The sequence below is a fragment of the Lepisma saccharinum genome, chromosome 13 (assembly GCF_977018435.1).
Source record: "Lepisma saccharinum chromosome 13, izLepSacc3.1, whole genome shotgun sequence".
Taxonomy (NCBI): Eukaryota; Metazoa; Arthropoda; class Insecta; order Zygentoma; family Lepismatidae; genus Lepisma; species Lepisma saccharinum.
This window is the reverse complement of record NC_139241.1, coordinates 41,958,257-41,985,177: the sequence shown is the minus strand read 5'-3', so window position 1 is coordinate 41,985,177 and position 26,921 is coordinate 41,958,257. Positions and strand designations below refer to the sequence as shown.

General features: G+C 39.9%; 1 protein-coding gene and 4 non-coding genes across 5 annotated transcripts; 4 read left to right on the top strand and 1 right to left on the bottom strand.

The window, feature by feature from the left end:
• Positions 1-6,000: 6,000 nt before the first annotated feature.
• On the top strand, positions 6,001-6,073 carry TRNAA-AGC (transfer RNA alanine (anticodon AGC)). The gene has a single exon. It is a non-coding gene; the product is annotated as a tRNA-Ala (tRNA).
• Positions 6,074-9,437: 3,364 nt separating this feature from the next.
• Positions 9,438-10,208, bottom strand: LOC145996761 (uncharacterized). The gene has a single exon (XM_083133290.1). It carries the CDS (start codon positions 10,206-10,208, stop codon positions 9,438-9,440), a length of 771 nt encoding a protein of 256 aa, XP_082989416.1.
• A 16,308-nt stretch (positions 10,209-26,516) lies between these two features.
• TRNAA-AGC (transfer RNA alanine (anticodon AGC)) lies at positions 26,517-26,589 on the top strand. The gene has a single exon. It is a non-coding gene; the product is annotated as a tRNA-Ala (tRNA).
• A 76-nt stretch (positions 26,590-26,665) lies between these two features.
• Positions 26,666-26,738, top strand: TRNAA-AGC (transfer RNA alanine (anticodon AGC)). Its single transcript has one exon. It is a non-coding gene; the product is annotated as a tRNA-Ala (tRNA).
• Positions 26,739-26,814: 76 nt separating this feature from the next.
• TRNAA-AGC (transfer RNA alanine (anticodon AGC)) lies at positions 26,815-26,887 on the top strand. Its single transcript has one exon. It is a non-coding gene; the product is annotated as a tRNA-Ala (tRNA).
• Positions 26,888-26,921: the final 34 nt, after the last annotated feature.

Sequence of the window (26,921 nt, the reverse complement as noted above, 5' to 3'; positions counted from 1 at the left end):
TGTTACAGGAAAATGTAAGGGAAACGTTAGCAAGAAACATTTCATACGCTTCTATTAATTCCGATGTTGGCCTTCAATTACGTAACCGACGAGTTTTGCAGACCGCATTTCCTAACCACAAATGATTTCAATATTTTTCCGTTGAGATTATTTTTAAAAGATGGATTTTCAAATAAAATAACGTTTTTGATTGTACAGCTTTTCTTCAGTTAAGGAAAAGGTATCGCGGCATCCTGTTTTCGTTTCCATTTTTATCAGTGCAACGCGAAAGCTGTACACACAGTGTCGTGTATCTGTGAGCAGCTGGCCTTTGCCCGGGCATAGGTTTTTATAGACAGAACTTTGTTAGAGGTCAAAAAACAAGACAATGCGCTATGAACAAAGATAGTTGCGATCAAATCGACCTGCAGTTCGCAGTAAGTATACGTCTCTCTTCATTGAACACTTTTCATTTAACTGAAGTTTGTCTATCATAATATTATTCATAATGTATTAGTTGCTTACAATGGGGTTATACTGAAAGGTTTCTTTTTTGTTATTTAAATGCAAGGTACCTTTATTAGGTAGGCCATTCCCGAGGTTCCGAGATTTTTTCCCATGATCCTGTTCGCGCTATGACGTGATTAAGAGGACAGAATGGAACTTGTTTCGTTAGCGTATACGGAAGCTTGAAATAAATGGGTCGATTTTTTACTTATACACACCTTTCGGAATTACTCAGTAGTGCAACCACGGGGAGGGGGGGGGACATGGGGCATTGCCCCCCGCAACGTTCGACGGAAGTCAATCCTAGGAGGGGCAAACATTGATGGCCAAGGGGGTCTGAAGGGGGCACAGAGGGGCAATTGCTCCCTTACATTTCAAATTTTATACAAATAAAAATACATTTCGTAAAATTTTCTTGCTTGCTTCGCTTGCAATGCCTGCTTTTCTCAGTCTCGTTAAGTTCAGAGCCGTAGCTAGGGGGCGGCAGGAGTCGGCCATGGGCGCCAAATTATCTAAATTAAAAAAAGTTGTGAAAGAGAGAATGCCTTGGCGCCATGTGATGTTTTCAATTGCAAATATTGGATCTAAAATTTTCTTTCTCGCTTCGCTCGCAATATAATTGTTTTCTGTAATGTAATGTATTTAAATAATATGTTTTGTATATATGTATTGAATAAACTTTGAATACGTACATAATTTAGTGTTAGTATCTTGCATATGTATTTTCTTATTTTATTGTATATGTGCTTTAAAAAGCCTCGTTGGTTCAGTCGGTAAATAATCTGACTGTCACGCTGAAGAAAAGGATTCTGTTCCCAGGATGGTTGGTCTCGAGGGGGATTTTCTCAGCAACGTCCTTGCAAGAAAACTGCTTTGAGGTTCACCAGGAGTCTAAAAAAATAGCATTTTGGGGGCCGGAACGTGATGCTAACACCACCTTCATAAATGGCCGGGATTGTGAATCATAATCCCAATATTAATTCATGGCATGTTACAACTCGCCGAAGGTACTTTTGCTTTTAAAACTTTGTGCATATTTAGTCGCACACCGTGGCCGTTCGGTCTAAGACTTCATGCTTTGGGCTCTGGCTACTGAACGCGCAGGTTCTAGTCTCCTAGGGGAAGCGTAACAACTTTCCTTCTCAGGTTTCTGACTGTGTACGGGGCCGGTGGCCACCCACCATTGGGAGGAAATTGGAGAGATACGAATGAGTAAGCCAAGCGTCAGGTTAACCTTGCAGCAGGTTTTATGTATCAATCCGCGCGAGAACTGAGCTCAGAATCTTCCGTGCCAGTCTTTCCTCAACCGCCGAGCTGCTTACATCGGAGACACTGAGAAAATCTACAGTATTGCCAACCGCACAACACATCAAAACCCGCATGCATGTCAAGTGGATTGTATTTTTGCTTCTCTTTGTCTCCTTAAACATAACATTTTAAAAGTACTTTCTGCGCATATATTATTTAATAAATGTGTCATTAATATAAGAGCGAAACAACTTCTAAACATGAGAGCATGTGTGTATATTTCGAGCACGCAAAAATAAAAATAAACAAAGATAAAAGTAAACAACGATAGGCCCCTCTTGAATTTAATGACAAATTATTGTTTTTGGTTTAGAAAGAAATAGATTTATGAAAAACTTGGTTGCTTCGTTCGCAATACATCCGTTACTGTAAGACACACGCACTTCAAGTTGTACCACCAAAAAAGCATGATTTGTTATTGGTGATATATACAATCAGGTGCATTGTCTGTCGCTATTACTCTGGTTTCAATTTATGAATCACTTCACTAAACCAGGATTCAAATCTTGGTCTGTCTATTTGTTGCTGATAATCACCCTTCCCTTTCTTTGCGCGGAACAGTAAATATGCGCCTTCAACAAAGCTTTCATTGCCGCCAGTGGGTGAAACAATAAGCCTCCCCCTTCCCCTCATCGTCGGTTTCTTCAGCCCTGGCGGTGGTTTTGCATGGTGGTATCCTTCCATGGTTTATTCCCCCTTCCCCCACTCACCGAGTTGAAGGACGTCTCGTCTAAATAATAAACATGTTTCTTCTCACTGCGATATATTTTAATACCGCGGAGATTCTTTTGTCGTCAAACAACAAACAATCGTTTCCTCTTGCTAAACTCAAACCGCAAATCATTCAACACCCGTGATACAATTCGTGTGCACATTGACGGCAAATCACCTCACGCCCTGTTTTACTTTGATCTTGTTGCCGCAAGGAGGATTATGCATTTAAAACAACTTGCTTGACTTTGAAGAACATTTCTTTTCGGATGAAGCCCAAAATAACAATCGGGTAAAACCGCGCGCTGAACAGGAGATTCAGCCATTCTCGCCGCTCTACAATAAACATAGGGTTAAAATAGTGGGATGTGCAACACTGGTATCAGCGATTTCACGCGCTCTGCAACGCATTCAGTCTCGCTCGACTCGCTCTAAAGTTTCAATGTCTCTTCAACGCAATACAGATTCGAGTTGGCGAATCTGCGGTTCTATGTTCGTCTGCACAGTGATTGCAACCAATTAAGTCCATACCTGCTAATCAATGTATTATTTTGTCTGTATATTACAAATTAAATAACTGTTTTCTTGCAAGTATGCAGTTGTGTCGGAATAGAACCCGTCTCAGTGGAACTATATTCTTGCGCGCACGTTTGGATCTACATATGCTAAAACCTGCTGCAAGGTTGACCTGACGCTTGGCTTAGCGTAATCCGGTCATGGAAAGTTACAAAAATGACTGGGGGTCGTCGTGCTGACCATACGTCAACTCGTAACAGGTTGGATGATCTCCCGCCTCGGCAGGTGGAAGTGAGGCCGGCAGTCGGTAGGTAGGCCTTAGCCCTGTACATATTTGAATACATGCCGCGAGAATACTGACACATTATGAAATTTGTTTGACTGAACTCAAACATACTGCAGAAACTCTTTCCACGTAGATTTAATAGCCGGCATCCGTGGCAGAGTGGTTAGCACATTGCGCTACGACGCCAGGGGTTCCATGTTCAAATCCCGGCCTGCGTATGGATATTCGTGAGTGTCCATTCATCAATTGTCATCATGACACATCCCCGTCTTCGCAATTAGCCAAAAGTAGCAGAAAAGTGAAGTAAAATAAACCAAATAAAAAATAAAAGAAACTAGATTTAACAACTAACTCTTCACTCAAAACTTTGATTTTCAGTTGATCTGTGCAGCTTATTTCTTTTTTAATTAACCTCCAATACCCGTTACTGCTGAAATATTCACTTTAGAGAGATACCTTTGATCTCTTCGGCCCTCGACCCGACAGTATTTAGTCCTTTCATTTTCGAATCACTAGATCTTATAAAGCTACCAATGGACACTGACTGATCACTAATCGACTGTATGAACTGTCACACTTACCTTTGAATTATCATTAACCGATTCTGTTGTACAGATCAATCAGCAAATTGAATCCACGTATTTATATCCTCATTATATACTAGAACGTTCCGCAGATAACACGATTCGGTAATATTGCCAGTAGTTCGACTATTCTTATATTAGAACGTTCCCACTCGCGCTTTCCAGAGATTAAAAAATTACAATGAATCGCCCTGCGTGTGGCGCTACGTTTGCAGCTTCCAAATGCTGACAAGGCTTTGCATAGTGCTTCGACAACACCGAAAGCGCAAGGAAAGTTTTAATGCAATATTATCAACAACAGGGTTATAGAACATTCTCCGTGTTGCCTTGGTAAGTGTTTCTCTCCTAATATTATCGGCACATTATTCAAGAAAACAAAAACCTAATTTTATGTAGTGTAAACTGAAAAATTTCCTTGGTGGGAGGGGGCCTCGAGTCACCTGATCTCCACCTTGGATACGCGTTATTGACAAAAACAGGGTTATAGAACATTCTGTGTCTTGTCTCGATAATTATTTCTCTTAAATTATCATCACATTATTCAAGAAGCAATGAACCTAATTTTATGTAGCGTAAACTGAAAACAATCCTGAAGGGGGTGCTGGAGCCCCCTGATTCCCACCTTGGATACGTGCTTGACTCGATAATTATTTCTCTTCTTAAATTATAGTCACATTATTTTATTTCACACCACAAGAGACCAAAAACCTCATTTTATCTAGTATAAACAGAAAACCTTCGGAGGGGCTCGAGCCCCCTAAGCCCCCCGTCTTGGATACGTGCTTGCTGCGAGCGTCCCTTCATCAATTTAAACTAATCATCACTCATCATGTTCGTCGCGATTAGCCAAAAGTGGAAGAAGACGCTAAATAACAAAAACACAAACATAAATTTATCTTCATCGTGGCGATCAACTGGAGAATCTGAAAAGTAACGTAAAGATATTAAAGGGAAATTCCAGGATATTCAGTAAAAAACGTCATATCAGAATATGCCCGGACAAGAACTTTCCTTAGAATTAGACATTTAAAATAAATGCAATAGGTTATCTGGAAAGAAAAGCTGGCAGTGGACTACAGCCTACAGGGACAAGATATCACGGAAATAATGTCTGAAAAAAACTATGCATTGTTTCGGGATAAATGTATTCTTCTATCGCGTATTTGATCTCTTGTTGTCAAATTAAATTAACACCTTTGGTGTATAATATCAAAAGATGCATGAAAAGACAGCGTTTCATGGGCCACCTGCTACATTTTACGCGTAGCTTTCTTGAGCTCGTGTCCTCTTGGTGACGTTACAAGCTCTAGCCAATAACGTGCAAGTCGCGGAGTGGCCCCCTCTGATTTAAATGTCTGCACAGAGAAAGTGTCATTGCTTCCATTTTTAAATGTAACACTTCTTCACTAAAAAAGTGGAATGTGTAGAGATGGACCCGTCAGAGATATTGATGGGTAGATGACGTAAATGAACTTTTATCGATTTTTCTGTAACGAATTCCCTTTACTTGAATTACTTTGACACTCAGTGTTTCTTAGATAGTGTTACTTGCAGAAAGAAATAATTTGAAAGCTGTCGACTCGTGTGAATTTGTGAAGTCTTTCCAACTTACGCCAAACGAAAAATTCGAAACGGTTTGAATCCGACTTAGGCATGGGTGTTCTTCGTAAGTATCCCTTCATCAAATCATCACTCATCATCATCTTGGCAATCACCCAAAAGTGGCAGTAAAATATAGCAAATCAATCAATTATCCCCCTTCAGAAAACATTATCGTTCTCAACATTGACTGTAAAGTTATAAGTTTCTATTGTACCCTAAAAAAATATTTTCACTTAATTAGTGTATTAATGCAATAATTAAAAACTTGAAAACCTGATTACTCATAAATTACTCTTATATTTAGTGTTTGATGAAGTGGAAGAGAATCACTGTTTACTCAGTTTGGACACGATGTTTCAAGTGTACCGATGTTGATAGTTCCAGGAAAAGACACCAGATGTCGTTCACATAATTTGATCGGCCTTGGGCATTTGGTATCGCACCGAGAGGCTTGATCTACTTTCTCCAGAAGTATATAAATTGTAGATTTGTAATATAATGTTGCGTGGGGATGTAGCTCAGATGGTAGAGCGCTCGCTTAGCATGCGAGAGGTACTGGGATCGATGCCCAGCATCTCCACACTACATTTTTTACATTCTTATTTTGAGATACATTGAGGTGTTTGTGAATTCGATTTTTAACAAAGTTAAAACTATTTTTATAATTCGCTGCGGGACGGCGTACTTTCGAATCCGGCTCTGGTCGGAATTTATTCGGCCTACGTATAGGGCCGGTGGCAACCCACCATCGTGAGGAAATTGGGGAGCTCCGAATGAGTGAGCGGTAACCCGGTCGAGAAGACCTACAACGGCTGGGGGTTCGTCGGGCTGACCACCCGACACCCCAATACTGGTCTGCGCGCATGATCAGAGCACTGCAAGCAATATATGCGAGGGTAGAATTCGGAGTAAGATGCGAAGGAAACCAAGTCTCGGCACTGCAGCCTTCGCTCAGGGGACTCAAACAAGGATGCATCCTTTCACCAGTGCTATTTTCACTGTTCATAGATTGGGTAGCGCATGAAATTAACATGGACCAGGATTCTATCCCATGTATAGGAGTGCAAAGTATACCAGTCCTTATGTATGCAGACGACATAGTCATCTTGTCCGAGACAATAGAGGGTCTTCAAAGGGGCATAGATAGCATATATGAGGGGTGCATCAAATACAAAATGAAGGTGAACATTAAAAAGACAAAAATTATTGCTTTCAAAAATGGCTACATATTTAGCAGACAAGAGACATGGACATACGGGGGAGAGTTAATCGAGCGGGTTAAAAACTTCACATACCTGGGGGCAACGCTCTCCATGACAGGGAGTTGGACACACCACATAAGGGCAAGAAAAACTAAAACAAAATTTGCAATAGGACAAGTCATAAGGACAATAAATAAGGCATCTCAAATGCCTTTCCCGGTCATTCAAAACCTCTATTCATCAGTAGTGTTAGGTACATTAAACTATGGAATAGAACTGTGGGGGTTAAGGGGGGACAACACAATAATTGGCATACAAACAGAATTTTATAAGAGAGTAATGGGCGTAAGCAGAGGCACGGCCAACTGTGGGATCCTTAAGGAATTGGGACTGAACAGAGACGCGGTACAAGCACGGATGAGGGTTGTTAAATATTGGATGCGATTATCACAAGAGGGCCAAACTTCGCTGAGGGGACAATGTTTGGAAATACAGACAAGAGAGCATAACGTTTACAGCTGGGGCCTGGAAGTGAAAAATCTCTTATATAATAGCGGAATGGGTTGGGTATGGGAAGAGGGAGGAAGGGGGGGCATCTCAACAGAAAATCAAATCAGGGACAGGTTACTCGACATAGACAGGCAAGAAATAATAGCAGACTGCCAAACAAAGACCTCAATCAGGGAACAACTAAGAGTAAGAGAATGGGGGAAAGCGAAATATATCCAGTTCGTGGGAAAAAATGAAAGAGGCGCGCTGGCATGGTTCAGATTAGGGGGATGGAAACAACTAAGAAAGAGAAACGAAGCAGGGGAAACGATATGTCCTTTGTGCGATGGGGAGGAGACGGACGAGCATATCCTACTGCACTGCCCTTCTACACGTGACCTAAGGGACAAATGGATGAAAAACTTAACAGGCAGGGAGATGATAGAAGTGGTAGACGACAAAATAAAGATAAAGGAAGCGGCGCAGCAAGTGGGGAATTACCTAGGAGAGGTAAGGGAACGGCGGGGGAAAGCTATTAGAGAAGGTAGCGAAATGAGTGATCATGATCCAGACGAGCCATCTTTATAGTGTAAGTGTGTGTAAAGCAACATGTATGCGTGTTTTGGTGAGAGTGCAGGAAAAGAGAAGTGAGGAGAAAGACTGGAAGAAGAACTGTCGAGGGAGGGGAAGAATGTGTATATATGGAACAAAGTAAGAGACAGCTTAAACGAAGACTAAATGTAACAAAATATTGTAGAAAAATCAAAAATATGTAGTGCGTACAGCCTATGGCTCGCACAAAAAGAAAATAAATATTCAAATATTCAAATATTCAATACTGGTCTAAGATCTCCACGCTATAACAGGTGACGGAGGAACAGTGTGGGAGGGAGACCAGCAGTCGGTAGGTAAGCCAAGGCTCTCAAGGGCTGTCGCGCTGTGGGTTATTATTATTTAAAACTATTTTTAAGCTGAAAGCAATTCAAGCCGAAAAAGTCAGTCGACCTCCGCTTATTTGTACTACAGGGGACCCACAAATATTCCAGGCAAATTGGTTTTCATCCATTTTCTGTAACAGACTGGTGCTGACGATGTCAACCGGTTCGTTGGTGTTTGGTTTCAATTCTGGAAACTGGCAATGCATAAATAAGTGAATCATCATTGTGATGGACATTTTGTCTAGTCTTTCTTACAATGGAATGGAGTTGTAGAACTGTGTAATTTCTACAACGTAATTTTCATTCACTCATTTTCAATGTTTCATAAAATGATTTAGAAAAGCTTTCACATTCACCAAGATGAATTAAATACTAATTACACGAAGTAAAAAAAAACTATACTTATAAACAATCTGATAATGTCCATCGAACTCTACCTTGGATAAAATTATTGTATAAAGAAGCGAATTGGACAAGTTGCCTTCGTAACGAAGCGTGAGTCTGTCTAAGGGTATGATACGCCTGGTAATACTTATGCATCCCAGTGTATATCCTCCAAAGCGTATAAATGTCTAGATCATTGTATACATCTCATCCTGCTTTACATTGGAAGGCCATGACAACATTTTGGCCACATTTTCGCCCACCTTCCTTTGACCTCGTCAGAATCGTTGCCACAGGAGGGAGTAGGGTGGGCTCTATCCCACCGTGAAATATTCTTAGCCCCATCTCCCGCTCACACAAATGAGAAAACTTTCAGAATTATTTACAGTTGAGCTATTTTTTTTAAAAAAAAAAATAACACCGACACACACACACACACACACGTAGAAAGAGAATGAGAGAGAATTTAATAGAGAGGACAAAGGAAAGAAAGAGACACAGGGAAAAGAAAAGACAGAAAGAAAAGACAGAAAAGAAAAAATAAATAGATAGATATATAGAGAGAAACAGAGCCCCTTGTTGGCTCGCGTGGGAGGGAGGCCAGCCGTCGGTAGGTATGCCTAGGCCCTTCATGGGCTGTTGCGCGACGGATTATTATTATAATTAAAGGGTGACAAGAAATAACCCGTACTAATGTGTGTGATCATAAAGTTATTAAACCGAAACATTTGAGCAAAACAACACTGAAGAACAATGACATGGGACCTTAGGAACAAGATGTTCAGCCGGTTTCGAAGTGGCTTCCCTGGGCGGCGATACAGAGGTTCAAACGGGCTTTGAAATTTTGGGCTCTGGCCGCAGGTCCTCGGGCGACAATCGGTTCCACTCATGACGCAGCGATTGCTTCAGCGACTCCAAACTGTGGTGGCGTTTAGCACATACCCTGGCCTCCAAAATCGCCCAAACACTGTAGTCCATTGGGTTGAGGTCCGGCGAGTAGGGCGGCCATTCCGTCGATGCGTTGAAGTCCGGAAAATGGGTTCTGCACGCTCATTTTTGCCCTGTGGGCCGGAGCGGAGTCTTGCTGGAATGTCCATTGCGTATCGCCGAAGTGCTGCTGGGCCCACGGAAGGACGACGTTCTCGAGAATGTCGCTGCGGTACACTTCTTGGTTGATTTTGACCCCTTGATCCACGAAAACCAGGGGCGTCTTGCCGCTTGCACAAATTCCGCCCCACACCATGACCGACTTCGGATTTTGGCGGTGTTCGACGATGGCTGAGGTAGCGGGAGCCTCTGCAGACCAGGTCCTGTTGTTTTGGTGGTTGTGCGCCTGCTCCACGGTGAACAGCTTCTCGTCTGTGAAGAGAATGCGTTCCCATTGCTGACCTGCGGCCCGGCGCTTCAGAGGGCGGCATCTTTTGAGTCTCAGGCGCTTGCTTTCGTCAGTGAAAAGCTGGACTTTTTGGAGCTTGTACGCCTTGAGGTTGAGGTTTTTTTTCGCCATTTGCAGCACCGATTCGCGGTTGATCCCGATCTCACGGGAGACTTTTCTCATGGAGACCCTCGGATTTCGCTGAACTCGCTTTTTGATGATCTTGCGGTTCTGGGACGTGTTGACGGTAGATTTTCTTCCTCTTCCGGGACGGTCGCCTTCATGGCCGAGCTCCTTGAATCGATGAACTGCGTCTGAGACTGTCATTTTTGGAACACCCAGCAAACGAACAATTTCACATTGACGCTTTCCTCGACGCCACAGTTCCAAAATTGCACTGCGTTTGGTTGACAGTCTGAAACACAAAGACTGTAATCGTTATGAAGCCGAAACAACAGGTACAGTTACAAAAGACTATGGAGAATCCAATAACACAACAATTATTTGGCTACGGTACACTACATTCTTGGCAGGATACGCCAAACTTTGTACGGGTTATTTCTTGTCACCCTTTATATATTTAAAAATACATTATTATTGATTACATATAAAGGAATTAATTTGCTCGTATCATATATTTATAAAGTTGCAAAGTAAATCCTTTACTAACTGGTTAAAGACAAAATAATTATAATAGTTTTAATTTTTGTTTACTTTTTACTTCTATTAATATAAATCAATTAGATTTCATAGTTATATTTATCTTTCATTCTTGTTTTACTTTTATTGTACTCGCCGTTCCCCGTGGAGGAGTGGTTAGCACATCGCGTTACGATACCAGGGATTCCGGGTTCGAATCCCGGGCTGGGCATGGACGTTTGTGAATGTCCATTCATCCAGGGAGGTGCAGTCTGGCGTTCGGAAAAGTTCGGAACCATTCGTAAACCTCCACGGATGACGTCAGACACAGGACATGTCAAAGACGAGCACAAGCAACGGCATAGGAATTCATATATACTTCTTCCGTGTTTTTGGAAATAATTGATTGAATGTTCTAGCGTGTGTGTGTAAGTAATTGTATATGTATAGAGCAGACTATATCTAGTAAACTGTGTCGCCGAATGTTAACTATCAATAGAATTAACATGTAATGAAAAGCGGGAAAGCCGGCTCGGGGGTGGAGCAGAGGTCTATTCAGAATTTTCTCTTTTAGGGGTGTAAGTTCGTGTTTATGGGGGTGAAAAGGTATACTTAGAGCCGAAATAACCACAAAGTTGTCCTTTTTAAAAAACTGTGTGGAGTGTTAGGGCGAAGTTAGTGAATAAATCACTGGGGCCGAGACATTACAATATCAAAATACCAAAATGTAAATACAAATGAAAGAAAATATACTACCATGCACAAGTTAAAATTAATTGATAAATGTGACTTACCATGTCCAGGAAAGAAGCATTAACAAAACGCCAGGAAATACACAAAAAGCACACACACTGCACTGCGCACATGTAGCAAACATAAATAATCCAAACACTATTGTTATTTCACTTCATACTCTGTTCACGCTTCATTTCAGTCTGGATAGATGGCTTTTTATATCCCGTGAAGCGTCAACACACACAAAATATTGAGTACTTGTTTCTCATTTGTTCTCAAAGTCAAATATACATTAATGTAAATTAGATCACAAGTTCCCGCTCCAAAGTTAGTCATGCCTGACTACAGGTTGGCATTAATTAGATAACAACAATTTTTTACCTTTCTTGAGCAGACTTCGATTGTGTTTAATTTTCGAATTTAAATGCCTGATACGAATGTATGTCCGCGTTTTGACAAATAAATCTATAATTTCCTTCTTTATCATAGCAAACCTGAAAAGTAATAATTTCCTCATTGCTTTCATGACTCCACATTCCCTGCTTAAATCACCAGGAGGATTGTATAAACAAAATGCATTTTCCATTTGTTCAATGATTTGGAAAAATTCTTCAGTAGGTTTATACAGTCCACCACGCGACACTATGTCAACCCATTTTTTCTCTTTTTGACGAACGGGAGGAAGACTGTCCGTACGAGAACCCAAATCTTTATCTAAATGCCGACACTTTTGCGCAATGAAACCTGCGATATAATATAAACCTTCCTTGGAACAGTCGTGGGCTTCGTTGTCACTGCACTCTGTTGGAAACTGGAGTTCGCTGCCATCGGTGTTATCCTTCGTCTTTGATTCGCCTTCCTCTTTGTCAAGTAAAAGGTCAGACACCATCGTACTAAAAACACTATTGTATGTCCAACTGTGTAATTCATCATTCTCGCAGTGATCCCTGGTTGGCATTTTTAGGGGAAGTTGTCCTATATTCACTCCTAACAACAGCAGCCTAAGTCGGTTTTTAAATTCTGTAGGGAGAGGGTGATCATAGAAACCTCCCATGCCACGAAGACGCGAGATAAGATTTTCAATTACATCCTGATTCAACCTTGCAGTCAGTAAAAAATTCATATTGTGTTTCTGTTTCATATCCTGATAGAGCCCAAATAATGCGTTGATAGATTGTATCATTCCTTGCTGAAAAGGCAACAATTTTCCATGTCCTTTCACGCGAACACTTTCGATGACCTGCTTCATTTCATTTAACACCTTGGTTTGATGTCCAAGATGCACTCCAAAAGCACTTTTTAATTTAACATCAAAATCCTTTTTAACATATGAATTCATTATGTCAAACCAGTTGTTAATTAATGCGAAAAATTCTGCACTTTCAACTTCATTTGGGGATAAATAACATATAGCACTGCTTGTCCTTCTAGAAAATAACTGAGCGGCATAGAATACTCTTTGTCTCTCGCGACCTGATACGCAAATGTGTGCATCCGTTATCGATAAAGGCAAATGAAGTTCACTTTCATTTTTATCTAACACTGACTGTATGACTTTTTTTGTTACGACATTCTGCGATGGCAAGACTAAACCTTTATCAATAAAATGGTTTCTTAGCAATTTAAGCATGTGTGGAGTATCTGCAAATACCCAAATGTTCCGTCCCTTATCATTCGGATTCACAAACGAAGGATGACTCGAAGCGACACCTAATTCTCGCCAAACCCTTATATTTCCACCTCCCAAGTCGGAAACACACGCAACAACTTCATAGCCCGCACTTTGCACTGCTGATATTACTAAATATGAGATCTCCTTAGTCATTTGTGTGTCGAAGTTGTAGTATACAGTTTGTTTCCATGGGGCGTACAACCCGCGAACCAGAATGACCTGTAAAAAAAAAAAAAAAACTTTCTAAAATCTTGTCATTAAAATGTTGAGTTTCGAGCAATAATTACGGTATTAATATTTGATAATAATCTCATTATGAACTACTAATAAATTTAGTACTTCATCCTGATAACACAGTCTATCGAGATGTGTCTTTCCAAATTTTAATATGTATTTTTCATTCTTAATTATGCTATGTAAAACTTTTTTAAGGACTTTAAAGTAGTTTACTTCTATTAGAAAAACTTCAGTCAAAAAATTAACGATGAGTTTTGGTGAACACACCCTAGCAATTTTATTCATATTTTACCTTATATCTTTTCACATTTCCAACACAGTAAGAATACACACGCGCGCACACGCTAACGCAAGATAGAAAAAGATGAAGGTTGCAGCGGAAAAACTCCGCAGTCAATGATGAATGATTTGGATTGATTTGGTGTTTTAAGTCCACTTTATGCACAGTAAGGCTAATCGGGACTGGACCTACAGTTTAAAGTGGGATCCTAACCACTATGTGCCTCCACCGGGAATCAAACCAGGGACCACTTGATTGAAAGGTGACGACTCCAGAACTGCGCCATCGGAAAGGCTCTCAATGATGAATGAATGAAAATGATTACTTGCTCATTCGTTATGCTAGAATTTGACTTCTGTTACGTTCTAACATTATATAAATAACTTGTTTATTCTACTTGTAAGTAAAGTAATAAATTATTTACCTGTGCATTCTTGAACGGTCCCATGACAGTGTCACTCTCAGCATCGTACGCAACTTTGGAGTATATATTCATTTCGTCGAAGCATAATACGCAGCACTTTTGATGTGGTTGAAGTGATTCTCCATAACTCTTCATAACATCAATAACACTTTTCAGAAGGCCTGGTCTACACTTGAAACTTTTTGTCCAGTGACGCAAAGTGGAAATGCTTGGAAGAGGGATTTTCATATTTTTCCTCATGTAGGTGTAAGCTTTTCTTGACACATGCCTAAGTGCTAATGCACTTACAATATCACTTCTCGACCACAGTTTCGGTCTGCTTTTGTGGCTAAGAAGACATTCGATTTGGTTGGAGGGAAACACTGCTCGAAGAATTTCCCTTACTTTCTTAGACACATTGAAAGCAGATTGCTTTGATTTGTGAAGTTTTACTAACTGTTGCCTCAAACTTTTATTGCTAATTTGTAAATTCTTCACTTTATGTAATAAACGATTGCATTGTTTATTTACTTTGTTTACTTTCTTAGCACTTTCATCATGTAGTGTCTGCAGTTTCTTTATTTGTTCTTCAGCACATTTTAATTTCTTTGTCAGCGTTTCGAACTCACTATCTTGTTGCAGATTGGATATATTTCCAGTACTCAAAGTCTCTGAATTATGTGCCATGCAAATTCTTTTGCGAGGAGACAACTCTTCAAGTTTTTCCAATGCTCGCTTTCTAATCTGACGTTTATTGGCACGTCCACTTCGATCAATTATGTCATTTGGCTGTTGCACACTACTACAATTCACCACACAACCAGGCAAATTTAAACTTGGTACAGCGTTTTTATTAAGTTGCGGTCTACAGGCAATGCTCAGCAGTTCTGCTTTTAAGTTCCGTTCGTAATCAGCATCCAGAAAATGCGATGAGCACACTGTCGCTGTTTTGGCGTTAACAGGATCTAACCTCTTACACTTTGAAACCCATATCTTGCACGTAATCGGATCCTTTGGGAACGAAAAGTAGCTTACACCTACAGTATTTCTTGCGTTGTTCGGGCACAAAGCAACAGCACAATTGCACGGCATCTTCCTTAAATGTTATTGTTGTTGCAAAAAAAAAATTCTCCACTATCACACAAGCTACAGAAAAAGGAAAAACAAGGCACTTTCACACTCTCTCGCACAAATGCAGATCCTATAACAAGGGGAAAGGTCAGTGACAGAGTCACCCCTGTCCTGTGAGTGACGTCAGGGTTGGGACCGCCCACGACCCTCTTTTTTCAGCTTCGGGAGGGAAGACTGCGCTACTTTCTCAACTATAGATATACTTACTTTGCATTCATCCCCATCTTCGCAAATTAGCCAAAAGTGGTACAAGAAGCGAAGTTAAATAATGCAAATCAATCAATTTTATTGTGCTTATATTGTTATTGTGGTGTAGATATGGTAAACGAGAGAGAGAGAGAGGGAGAGAGAGAGAGAGAGAGGGAGAGAGAGAGAGAGAGAGGGAGAGAGAGAGAGAGAGAGAGGGAGAGAGAGAGAATTCAAAACTTTTTGATATTATATTTTGCAAAGTACATTTGAAGTCATAGGCCCGATTGTATAAAACAGTTGATCCTCGATTAGCCAGTAAAATTGATCTGCAGTCACGCTGAACTCCGATTTTGTGTTGTATAAAAGTTAAACTGAGATTCAGTCCCTGCGATCTGCGATCAAAGTTGATCCGCGATTTTTCTCCGATCAGCAGACATTGACCGTAGATCATCTGTTGTAACATGGCTGTACTAACGAATATTTGCTTGTAAAATGTGTTGCAAGTGAACGTATGCGGCAAGACGGGAGAATCAATTCATAAAATCCTGTTTCCATAATAATAAAAGAAGAAGCATGCACAACGAGGTGAACAATGATAAATCTTTCTTCAATTTTTCTTTCTTTCCATATATCGTGTGTCATTGTTATTTACTGTTTGAAATACCTGTATTTTTTTTCTTGAAATTTGCCTTAAATGGCTGCAAGAGCATATTGTAACATTGTTTGATTGCACGATCAGAGAAAAGTAACTTGAGAACAATCGAGTGTTGATACAAGCCGAAAATAGACCCGCTTACATTTTCTTGTTCATATGATATCATTGTAAAACTTGCGTTGGGATGAAGAGGGAGTATCAAAATATTAGCATATCACTTTACTGCATCCAGCCAAGTATTATTGCAATTCAATGTTGTCCGCAGAATGGAACAGATCATGTAACTTTGGTTGTAGTGTATATATGTACTGCTTTATGAACCAAGCACGTTGCGTTTTAGTTGGTAAAGCTTTCTCTCCCGATATATAAATTACACATATTATATTTCGAATATTATTTGTTTTGTGCATAATTTACATCCGAGAGGACAAGCGTCACTGTTGTTTCAATATTTATTTCCATTCGGGAAAACGCAAACATATTTTACATTTCACAACGTAGGCTATTCAAGTGCAAGGAAAATTCCGTATATTACTTACAGGAACTAATGGTCCACCTGTAACATGTAATCACAAAATAAATATAATAAACATCTCCTTACATGAACAAAAGCTCCAAATCCGAGTATAAGAAAGTTGTTATATATCTTTTTAGCATTAAAAAGAAATATCTATTTTTTTAAGAAAAATCTATTTATGCAAGCATATTTTCTCCCCTTAGCAACCGAGAACCGATAGTTGCTTTCGTTGTCAAGGACAAATCATCCATGTGGAACGTGCACAAGCAATAAATGGCCGTTTAGTATCTAATTTACATGATGTTACAGAATTTGCAACATGTTCGAATATATAGTACATCCAGCACCTCAGATTTATTCTTTATTCAAATATTAAATACATGCATTTTCCGAAACCGACTTTAAAATGTTTGCTGTTCAGTGTTGGACAATTGGCAACATCACAGGCACACTAGCGACATGTCTGGATTTGCCACGTTGCCAAACGTATTTCTTTGACCCAAGATCAGGATTTGATCTAAGATCGACAAATCGACAGTTAGCTTTATACAACATGATTGAAGCTTGAACTTAGTTCACTACCGGATCGTAGATCAAATCTGATCTCCAGTTAGTGATGTTTATACAACCGGCCCATAATGTATTGCTTACTCTCCCCTCCCAGAAATTTCTGGTTCGGGGTGGGGGGGTTGAGGCCAGGATTATTGGTACGGGGAAATCCTCCCCCCCCCCGCCTTCAGGATTTCGCACCCTGAAGCGAGATGACAGAGAAGGAAAGAAAGAGAAAAATAATCTTAGCAGTCATGACCACCAAAGTAGAATCCACCTGAAAATATTTCCCTACCTTTCAACCTGTCGACGCCAGTGAACCTGGCAACGTTGCCGCACGTCATCGGCAAAGCAGAAAAGGGTTTCTCAATAGAAGTTCACACCACGGGACCTTCCGCAAGCGCTCCCCCTACAATTCGTGGTTGATTCACTCTCATTGTCCATATCACGCGCAGAGAGGATCCGTGACAAAAGAAGGGGAACGGACCAATTTTATGGGAAAACACAGCGGTGTTCCGCAAGACAGGTCCCACCATTATTCTCGCCCACAAACCATATTGATTGGTTCTGCCGCGATCAGGGATGTGAGCATGTTATTGGCGTTACAAGGTTTGGATGCGCAGGTGTTTCACCCACACAAAATATTATTTCTTTTAACATTTTTGTGAATTAACAATGTACCAGTATTTGGAAGTAACATAACGAATAACGGTAAATCTAACTAATTATTACTTTTTTTCCAGTAATTGGTAACGAAATTAAGAGTTAGTTACGTTTTCGCATGGGAAGAAATTGCCTTCAGGGAGATTTTTGCAATGTTTTAAACCCCATGCCTGAAATAATGGGCAGTTAGTTGATTATTAAAAGTGTGAGGAAAACAATACACTCTCGCCAGAGGCGGCCGGCAGCAACTATGATGGGTAGTGCCAACGTCATCAAGAAATCGAAAAAAAAGAACCGCCCCCTCCTTGAGGTTACGCCACTGGCCAAGATGTTTATCCTCGTTTGGTAACGTGGAAAACAGCGTGTGTTTAAGTAATAACGCACTAATCCGATTCATCTTCACTCATTAACCTATCTTTATGCACTACAGGACACTTCCCTAAAAACACAACAATTATAAGAGGAAGGGAAAAACAAATCCTCTCACCGTTTCCTCCCCTATGCACACGTATTCCAACTGGATGTCGAATATATCCTAGACATTTGTTGTAAAAAGAAATTGTCGAAATGCCAAAGGGAATTCGCATGACCATAGGCTTTTTACTTTTATATTTTTAAAAAAGGTCTCGATAGCCCTCTAGGCGCATCTATCTGTTAACAAAATGTTCATTTAACTTTGGAAAAATACTAGGTTCGTTTCTCCAAAAGTAAGCAGAAAAGTAGATAGTACCTTTCTCACTAATTACTTCCCCAAGGGTCTTACAAATCCGTCGTATTTAGCGACTTATCTCTGAAGGTGGCAACTGTGTCAAACACTGCAAAAGTTCCATCGCCGTGCCAGGCGAAAACGGGCACGGTTGGTTTCTTATGGGCTAACCCCACCCCCTGCCACTTTGTTCCCGGCTCATGGTGGAAATGTTTCTCGCTGAGACTTCTTCAACCCTCTGCACGTCTATCAACTTGGTTAGGCCCGCTCTTGGTTGGCCCGAAACAGCTGGCGGTGCAGTGAGAGGAAGTTGAGGCGGTTGTCACGTCTACTAAACCGATTGCAAGATTCGAATCTCCTTGTCTGTAAACTATCAATGTATTAATTTAACAATACTTGGGCGAGGTATGCGTTTCTTCTGAGGGTAGTGCCATGACACGGCGGCTCTCCCCCTTGAGCCGCCGCTGACTCGCGCTACGAGGGGGTGCTGATACGTTCCTGGCTTTGCTCTCTTCCCATCGTTTCCCATTCGCGATTCATATCTCACTTGAAAGTGTGTAATATGAGTATGTTATGGTGCAAAAATAATATTCCTCCCGCAGTAGCTTCTTTTTATTTTTCAGGTTTGAAGTAGTCATTGAGGAGGCACAAGTCAGTTTCACAACGCCAGAAGTTCGGGGTATGATCAAGTTTCTGTCCCTCCAAGGAAAGTCTGCGAAGGACATTCACGGTCAGATGTCACAAACACTGGGAGATAAGTGTCCTTCATACAGCACCATAACAACCTGGAGAGCTCAATTCACGACTAGACATTTCAGCGTCGAAGACGAGGTCCCCAGTGGGCGCCCTTCGGCAACATGTGATGCTGTGCATGACATGATTCTTGTGGATCGGCGAATATCAGCCAAGAAGATTGTAGAGATAATTAACATCTTCCGGGAACGTGTAGGCTTCATCATGCATGATGTAGAGCTACTGGACATCAGGCAACTTTCTGCCAAATATGGGTCCCGAAATGCTTGAACAGTGATCAGAAACGGCAGAGAATGAAGTCATCGAGGCCATTTTGGCTCGTTTCGTGCTTGGTGAAGAGGATTTTTTGGGCAGATTAGTGACTGAAGATGAAACGTGGCCAGATATCTATGATCCCGAGACCAAGGATCAGTCCATGGAATGGCGCCACAAGGGGTCACCCCGTCCGTCGTGAAACTGACTTGTGCCTCCGCCAGGACTATACTTCAAATCTGAAAAATAGAAAGAAGCTATTACGGTAGGAATATTATTTTTGCACCATAACATACTCATATTACACAATTTGAAATGAGATATGAATCGCGAATGGGAAACGATGGGAAGAGAGCAAAGCCAGGAACTTATCAGCACCCCCTTGTATATCTACAAAATAAAAACTACATGTGTTCCAAAGGGCTTTCCCGATGGAGTAGTGGAAACGTTTGTCGCCTTATAATCACGGGGTCTCGGGTTTGATACCCGGTGGAGGCACATGACACAGTAGTTAGGATCTCACGTTAAACTGTAGGTCCAGTCCCGATTAGCCTTACTGTGCATAAAATGGACTTAAAACACAAATTCACTCACTCACATGTGACTCAAGTGTACAGTCACATGTGTAATGATCCCAATTGAAAGTCAATACCGTTACTACAACCCAGAAGTGTCCGTGACTGTACATATTATTTCAGAAGTGGGATGCATAACTAACTTTGCCAAGCAAGTTGTCCATCACAAGGTTTACTCTCTTTGTTTCACGCAATGAGAGCTTCAAGAATTGAAACAAAATGACAATATATGCGCCAGCGTATGTAAAAATTCAGTCCTTAAAAATGCCTAGGATGCTAGGTAAAAATTAATGAATTTAGTAATGGACAATTTGTCGATCAATACTTGTCGATCCCATTGTGCACATGACAGACACTTATCTTGGACATGTCTTAGTTTCTTGGTTCAACAGTAGTTAACAAAATTATGTTTGCCGAAACATGGAGTTAAACTTTAATTTCCATGCACCACACAGACACTACAATTCTCCACAAGACGTGGTTGCCCATTAATTCACTTTGTTTTACACAACATGAGGTTAAATCATTGAGAGAAACGCAGCAAAGCAGAGGAAACCATGTTGTTCCTTACCAGTACAAAATTACATCATCCAAATATATAATATTATGTGAAAGAAAAGCAAATTTAAATGTACAGTCGCGGCATTAAGTCTCAATGGGAGAAGGATTTTTTTCTATGACTGCACCTCTGCATATATTTGTGTCTAACTCTATAGGAATTCATTACGTGTAGGTTGTTATGGGGGGTATTATAAACGTGAGAGTTAGAAATGTCGGACCTAACATTTGCTGGGTACTACGTACGAATCCAGTGTACAGTCGAAATTAGTTTCTAACTTATCGATCTTGATTTATTGTTTAAATATTGTTTATTAAGTTTTTAATACAAAACGAGGAATCATTATAGAAAATGATTATCGTGAATCGTAAGTTGATGACCTTAAGAAATCTTAAATTGATTTTTAAAATTACCTATGCATTTTTATCTAAGGTTACCTTAGACATGAATATGTGGGCTAGATTTTTTTCATAAACGACAAGGGAGTCAGGACGACACATCCAATTCTGGATATCCAAAATACATCCAATTCTGGATATCCAAAACACATCCAGATCTTGTCCAAAATGGGATATTCAAAACACATCCAATTCTGGATATCCAAAACATATCTATATCTTCTCCAAAACATGATATCCAAACACATCCAATTCTGGATACCCAAAACATATCTAGATCTTGTCCAAAATGGGATATTCAAAACACATCCAATTCTGGATATCCAAAACATATCTATATCTTCTCCAAAACGGGATATCCAAACACATCCAATTCTGGATACCCAAAACACATCCAGATCTTGTCCAAAATGGGATATTCAAAACACATCCAATTCTGGATATCCAAAACATATCTATATCTTCTCTAAAACGGGATATCCAAACACATCCAATTCTGGATATCCAAAACATATCTAGATCTTGTCCAAAACGGGATACATGCATGCTGAGAAGTATATAACAAACTTTAATTTTCAGAGTTATTGAGAAAAGTAAAGAACAAAAAGAAGTACATTTGGATTTTTTATTGTAAATCCTCAGAGTTTGTAGTGGGAAGGATGTGCCTGCATAGCCTGCCGCAGCTTGTTGATGTCTGGTTGTGCACCTGAAACTTTCAAGCGGAGATTAAGCTTCAAATTTAGTCTACTATAGTTTTGAAACAAAGATAAGAGTATCAGTGACAAAATCAGCCTTATTTTCCTGTTGAGTGAAGTCTGCTCTACACACCTCCATCAAAAATGTTGTCGTGTGGGTATTCTCGACATTTCTCTTCCGAGCTGATCGCGTACCCCCTTCAAGTCGTTCATGTACCTCTGGTGTACCACAGTTTGAGAACCACTGGTCTACAAGATTCCGAATTTTGGTTGCAGAAGTCCAAATAATATACACCATCTGTTTAAGTTTCACAGAAACCCATGAGAAGAGAGAGGAAAAAAAAGACTAAATCAAAAGTGTACAACAGAAGTAGGCGTGGCTTAAACATAATGAATAGCCACAGACTCACGCCCGCTACGCAGTTTGTGGCAGAAAAGGCAATCCATTATCGAAAGCCACTTTCTGCGTCAAGAAGGGATTGTCTTACCCTTTCATTACGAAGTGGTCATCCCTTGTAAGTGAATGAAATCTGGAGGGCGTTTCCCTTAAGGGCTGCAAGACAAACTACAACCAAAATCACGAGCACCAATCTCATTATGGAGAAGAAAATGGCGCCGAAATCTCTGAAAGCTATTCTTGGAATGTATACCCTTTGTCGATGTTTAGAATAATGCCTAGGGGAGCGTAAGAGGGGAGGGGATGTTCTTTACGGAAGTCGCTCAGATATGAACCTATCCCCCAGGTAGTAAACCCCGAAAGCTAATAAGCAGAGCCCGGAAGTTTGGTAAAATGACTTTTTCTCTTCTGCATTTACTGATATTTTCTTTTCTTGATATATGTACATTTGTTTATGTTGCTGCTAATGCTAAATGTTTTAGAAAGTTTTTCATCTTGTCTACTTTACCTATTTTGAACCCTACAGCCTACTTTTAATTTTAATGATTTTTTTGTCATTTCCAATTAAATTTTCGAATGTTTTTTTTTAATTGTGCAGAACTTATTTCTGAAATTTATTAAATAATAAATATATCAATAAATATAAATATTTCTAAATGCCTGAACTTCCAGACTCTACTAATAAGCATCTGTTACTTGTACTGGCACCCAGCATAAACCTCTGTGAGTGTTTGTGATTGTTGCTTTACTAATTTAATTTAATCATCTAATCCAATCCTCCTCGTTGCGATTTACCAGATGTTAGAGACAACTGACGTAAACAATACACAAATACAAATAGGAACAAAATGTAGCTAATAGTAGGAACAATAGAATATACATGATCGTGGTACTTTAAATAAAACAACTAATGACACAAAATATATGCAATTTAGCTAACATTTCTTGCGTAAAACGAAGCAAAAAATGGTTGAATATGAAGTTGTACAAAATACGTTTTGGCAGAGGGCAGGTGGGTGATGCTCCTTAGTGTTGTCCACGGACGAGACGGGACAGGCTTTTAAAAATTTGAGACGAGACGAGATTGACCATGTGTCATGAGACAAACGAATATTTTCGAGACGAGACAGCATTTCCACGAGACGAGACAGGCCAAACTCTCGTCTCGTGGGCAACACTAAATTGCTCCCCAGGTATATTTTACTTTTCCATTCAATACAGTGAAAATGGTTTTTATAACATTATCTCCTTAGGAAAAGATTCGCAACCACAATTTTTTTGTCGGGAGGGGGGCAAGTACCAGGATAAACGTACCAATAATAATAATAATAATAATGACATTATTATTATTATTATTACTAGTGGTAGTAGTAGTATCAAAAACGTTATTATCCTAATAAATTACGCAAAGAGGGGGTAGAAGTCGGTGCTAAAGCATTTATTTGTAATAAACACCGTCAATTTCACATTAGCTAATAATGGAAAACTAGCACACAAATTGTATTTTTGAATGGCAGAAAATGAATGATAAATTCATTCCGAAGATAATTCTTTTGTAGGAGATTTCCGAGACCGGGGTACGCTACTCACTCGTAGCTCCCCAATATCCTCACGATGATGGGTTGCCACCGGCCCTATACACAGGCCGAAATTTCCCGGGGACTGAACCCGGGATCGAACCCACACCGTCCCGCAGCCGCCGTCCAAAGCAAAGTGCCTTATATACGTTTTTTTGATATTATGAAACATGAATTGGTCAAGAGAATACAAGATGCATTTCGAAACAAATGCGTGCTTCAAAATGAAGGTATAATTGTACTGATTGCCAAAAAAACGCGTCCGAGTGCAGTGACTGACTTTAGGCCCATTACTTTGTTAAACTGTAACTATAAGATTATGGCCAAAGTCTTGGCTAATAGACTGAAACCTATATTATCTTCCTTACTCAGTTCACAGCAAACATGTGTCAGTAAAACTCAAAATATATTTTCAACGGTGGCGGGTATACGTGATATCATGTCTTATTATGAAATGCAACAAACATCAGCTTGTATACTATCCTTTGATTTTACAAAAGCTTTTGATTTTGTAATTCACCAATATTTGTTTGAAGTACTTCGAGCCTATCGCTTCAGTGAAGCCTTTATATCTGTTTTGCAAAGTTTCTATAGAAAGGCAACCTCCCGTCTTCTTATCAATGGATTCGTGACTCCTGCAATACACGCATAGGCGTAGCTACGGGGTGTGGCTGGTGTGCCTAGGCACACCCTAATGGGCTGCTTTATCGAAGAGAATTAAAGACAGATATTTCAATAAGAGAGAAAATAAGCGGCAGTTTGTAAGAATTTGAAAATGTCATTACTTGGTGCAACGTGTGCATTATCGCTGATGAAACGAGTATCTATAGTTTTTCGATTTTTTGATGTCATTGGAGAAAGAAGATATGTACTGCATTCTACTCTGTACTGCAGCGACTTTCTTCTATACCTGTCACAAGCTGCACGTGTGAGAGAGAGCTTTCTCCAAGCGTACCCAAGTTAAAACTAAATTAAGAGCAACTCAGAAGCAGGATAGTTTGGAAGACCTCCTCTTGCTATTTGTGTAAATGAAGTTATTGATGAGTTTAAGAACATTGTACCCTTTGACAGACGTCTCTTGTTATAGATGACGTGTATTTTGATGTATTTGTTTGTAACATTTATTGTATGAAGATTTTGTGTGTGTGTAATTTCTATGCAATTTGATTTTTTTCTACTACATATATTCAGAAATTTCCAACAGTCATTTAGTGAATTTATATTCCTTTACAAACATCAGTGCAGTTAAAGAGCCAAGTGATTGTGTTGCAAAATATGCTATTAAAAAAATGCAAGACCTAATTTTTTTCTTTGTGCACACCCAAATATAAAGTTCTAGCTACGCCTATGAATACACGTGACGAGATCCATTCGCCAGGGGTGCCAAGCCCCACCGGCAGCGAGTGCTTTCCTTGAAACTCAAGTGTTTACATTCGCAGACGATTTATCAGCTTGTGTAACAACAACGAACCAACTCCAAAATATACTGAATGCATTGTGTTTGTATTGTTCTGAAAGCGGAACGGAAGTAAACATGACAAAATCAAAGGCTTTACCTGTTGGCAACTGGAAGCAAGACAATCCGGACACAGGGATACAATATGTGAACGAACTCAAAATATTGGGCATTACTTTTCATACTAACGAATCCAGAATGCTGGATCTAAACTGGACGAAAATTGTAAACGAAATCAGGTTACAGTGCTATCAAATGAGAAGAAGACAACTCAATTTAATTCAGCGTGTTTGGATCCTACACACTTTTATTTTTAGTTAATTAAATTATGTCGCTCAAGTGTTGCCAATCACACAGCAATATCTCCGAAAAATCAAGTCTGCTGTGGGATGGTTCATGTCGTACGGACATTTTTTTCTGGTACCTTTCCCGATCATGTGCCAAACACAAATGACAGGTGGTCTAGTACTATGGAATATTGAAAATAAATTGTACTTAATTGAAGGGTCGATTACGTCAATGTGGTTGCGTATATTTACCGATAAGTTTCCACCGCAAAATCCACCCAACTTGTCTCGACTAACAAAGAACCCTATGTATGTACGAATCTTTGTGCAAGAATGGAGTTATGTGGAGTTTCCCATGGATTTGAAGGAGAATACTCTGTCAAAATATATGTATGAATAGTGTTGTCCACGGGACGAGACGGGACAAGCTTTTAAAAATTCGAGACGAGACGAGATTGACCATGTGTAATGAGACAAACGAATATTTTCGAGACGAGACAGCATTTCCACGAGACTCCACGAGCCGAGACAGGCCAAAGTCTCGTCTCGTGGGCAACACTATCTATTAATATTTTCAACGAAAACTAATCTTGCAGCACAGTCGAATAGAGAAAAAAAATCCAAATGTTATTTGGACAAATGTATGCCAAATCTCCACAAGCCTTTTCTTGACACGGACATGCGAAGTTTGTGGTATACACTGGTGCATGATCTAGTTCCAAAAAAAAAAAAGATTACCAACAAATGAGTGTAGACAATGTGGAGAGGTGGATACAAATGAACATCGCCTCACTACATCTAAATGAATTTCAGAAATTTTGGCCTTTCTCATTATGTGCACTGCCAAAATATGTCGCATATCGAAACAATGCTTTCAAGCAAAAATATGTATATTCCCAGACTTCAAACATTTCCCTGTAAAGAAACAAAATGCCATTGTGTGGCTAATATATATATATATATATATATATATACAGCAAAGAGTTTTAAAAAAATCTTACCCTATATACAATGTATCTGAAAAGATCCAGATGGAAACAATCAAAAAAAACAAAATGTCCGATTGCCACAACATTTTAGTAAATATCTGGATGTAATGTAATTGTATATATACATGTAGAAAAAAATCCACAGATGTAATCAGAATAGTGAAATAAATCTATATTAAAAAAAAATATGGTGGAGCGCTCGCTTAGCATGCGAGAGGTACTGGGATCGATGCCCAGCATCTCCAAAAGTTGTTTAACCTTTTATTAATTGAATGGATTGGCTGCTGCAATAGCATTTCAGTTAGGAACCGTTGCTGTCATGGGGATGTAGCTCAGATGGTAGAGCGCTCGCTTAGCATGCGAGAGGTACTGGGATCGATGCCCAGCATCTCCAAAAGTTGTTTAACCTTTTATTGATAGAATGGATTGGCTGCTGCAATAGCATTTCAGTTAAGAACCGTTGCTGTCATGGGGATGTAGCTCAGATGGTAGAGCGCTCGCTTAGCATGCGAGAGGTACTGGGATCGATGCCCAGCATCTCCAAAAGTTGTTTAACCTTTTATTAATTGAATGGATTGGCTGCTGCAATAGCATTTCAGTTAAGAACCGTTGCTGTCATGGGGATGTAGCTCAGATGGTAGAGCGCTCGCTTAGCATGCGAGAGGTACTGGGATCGATGCCCAGCATCTCCAAAAGTTGTTTAACCTTTTATTGATAGAATGGATT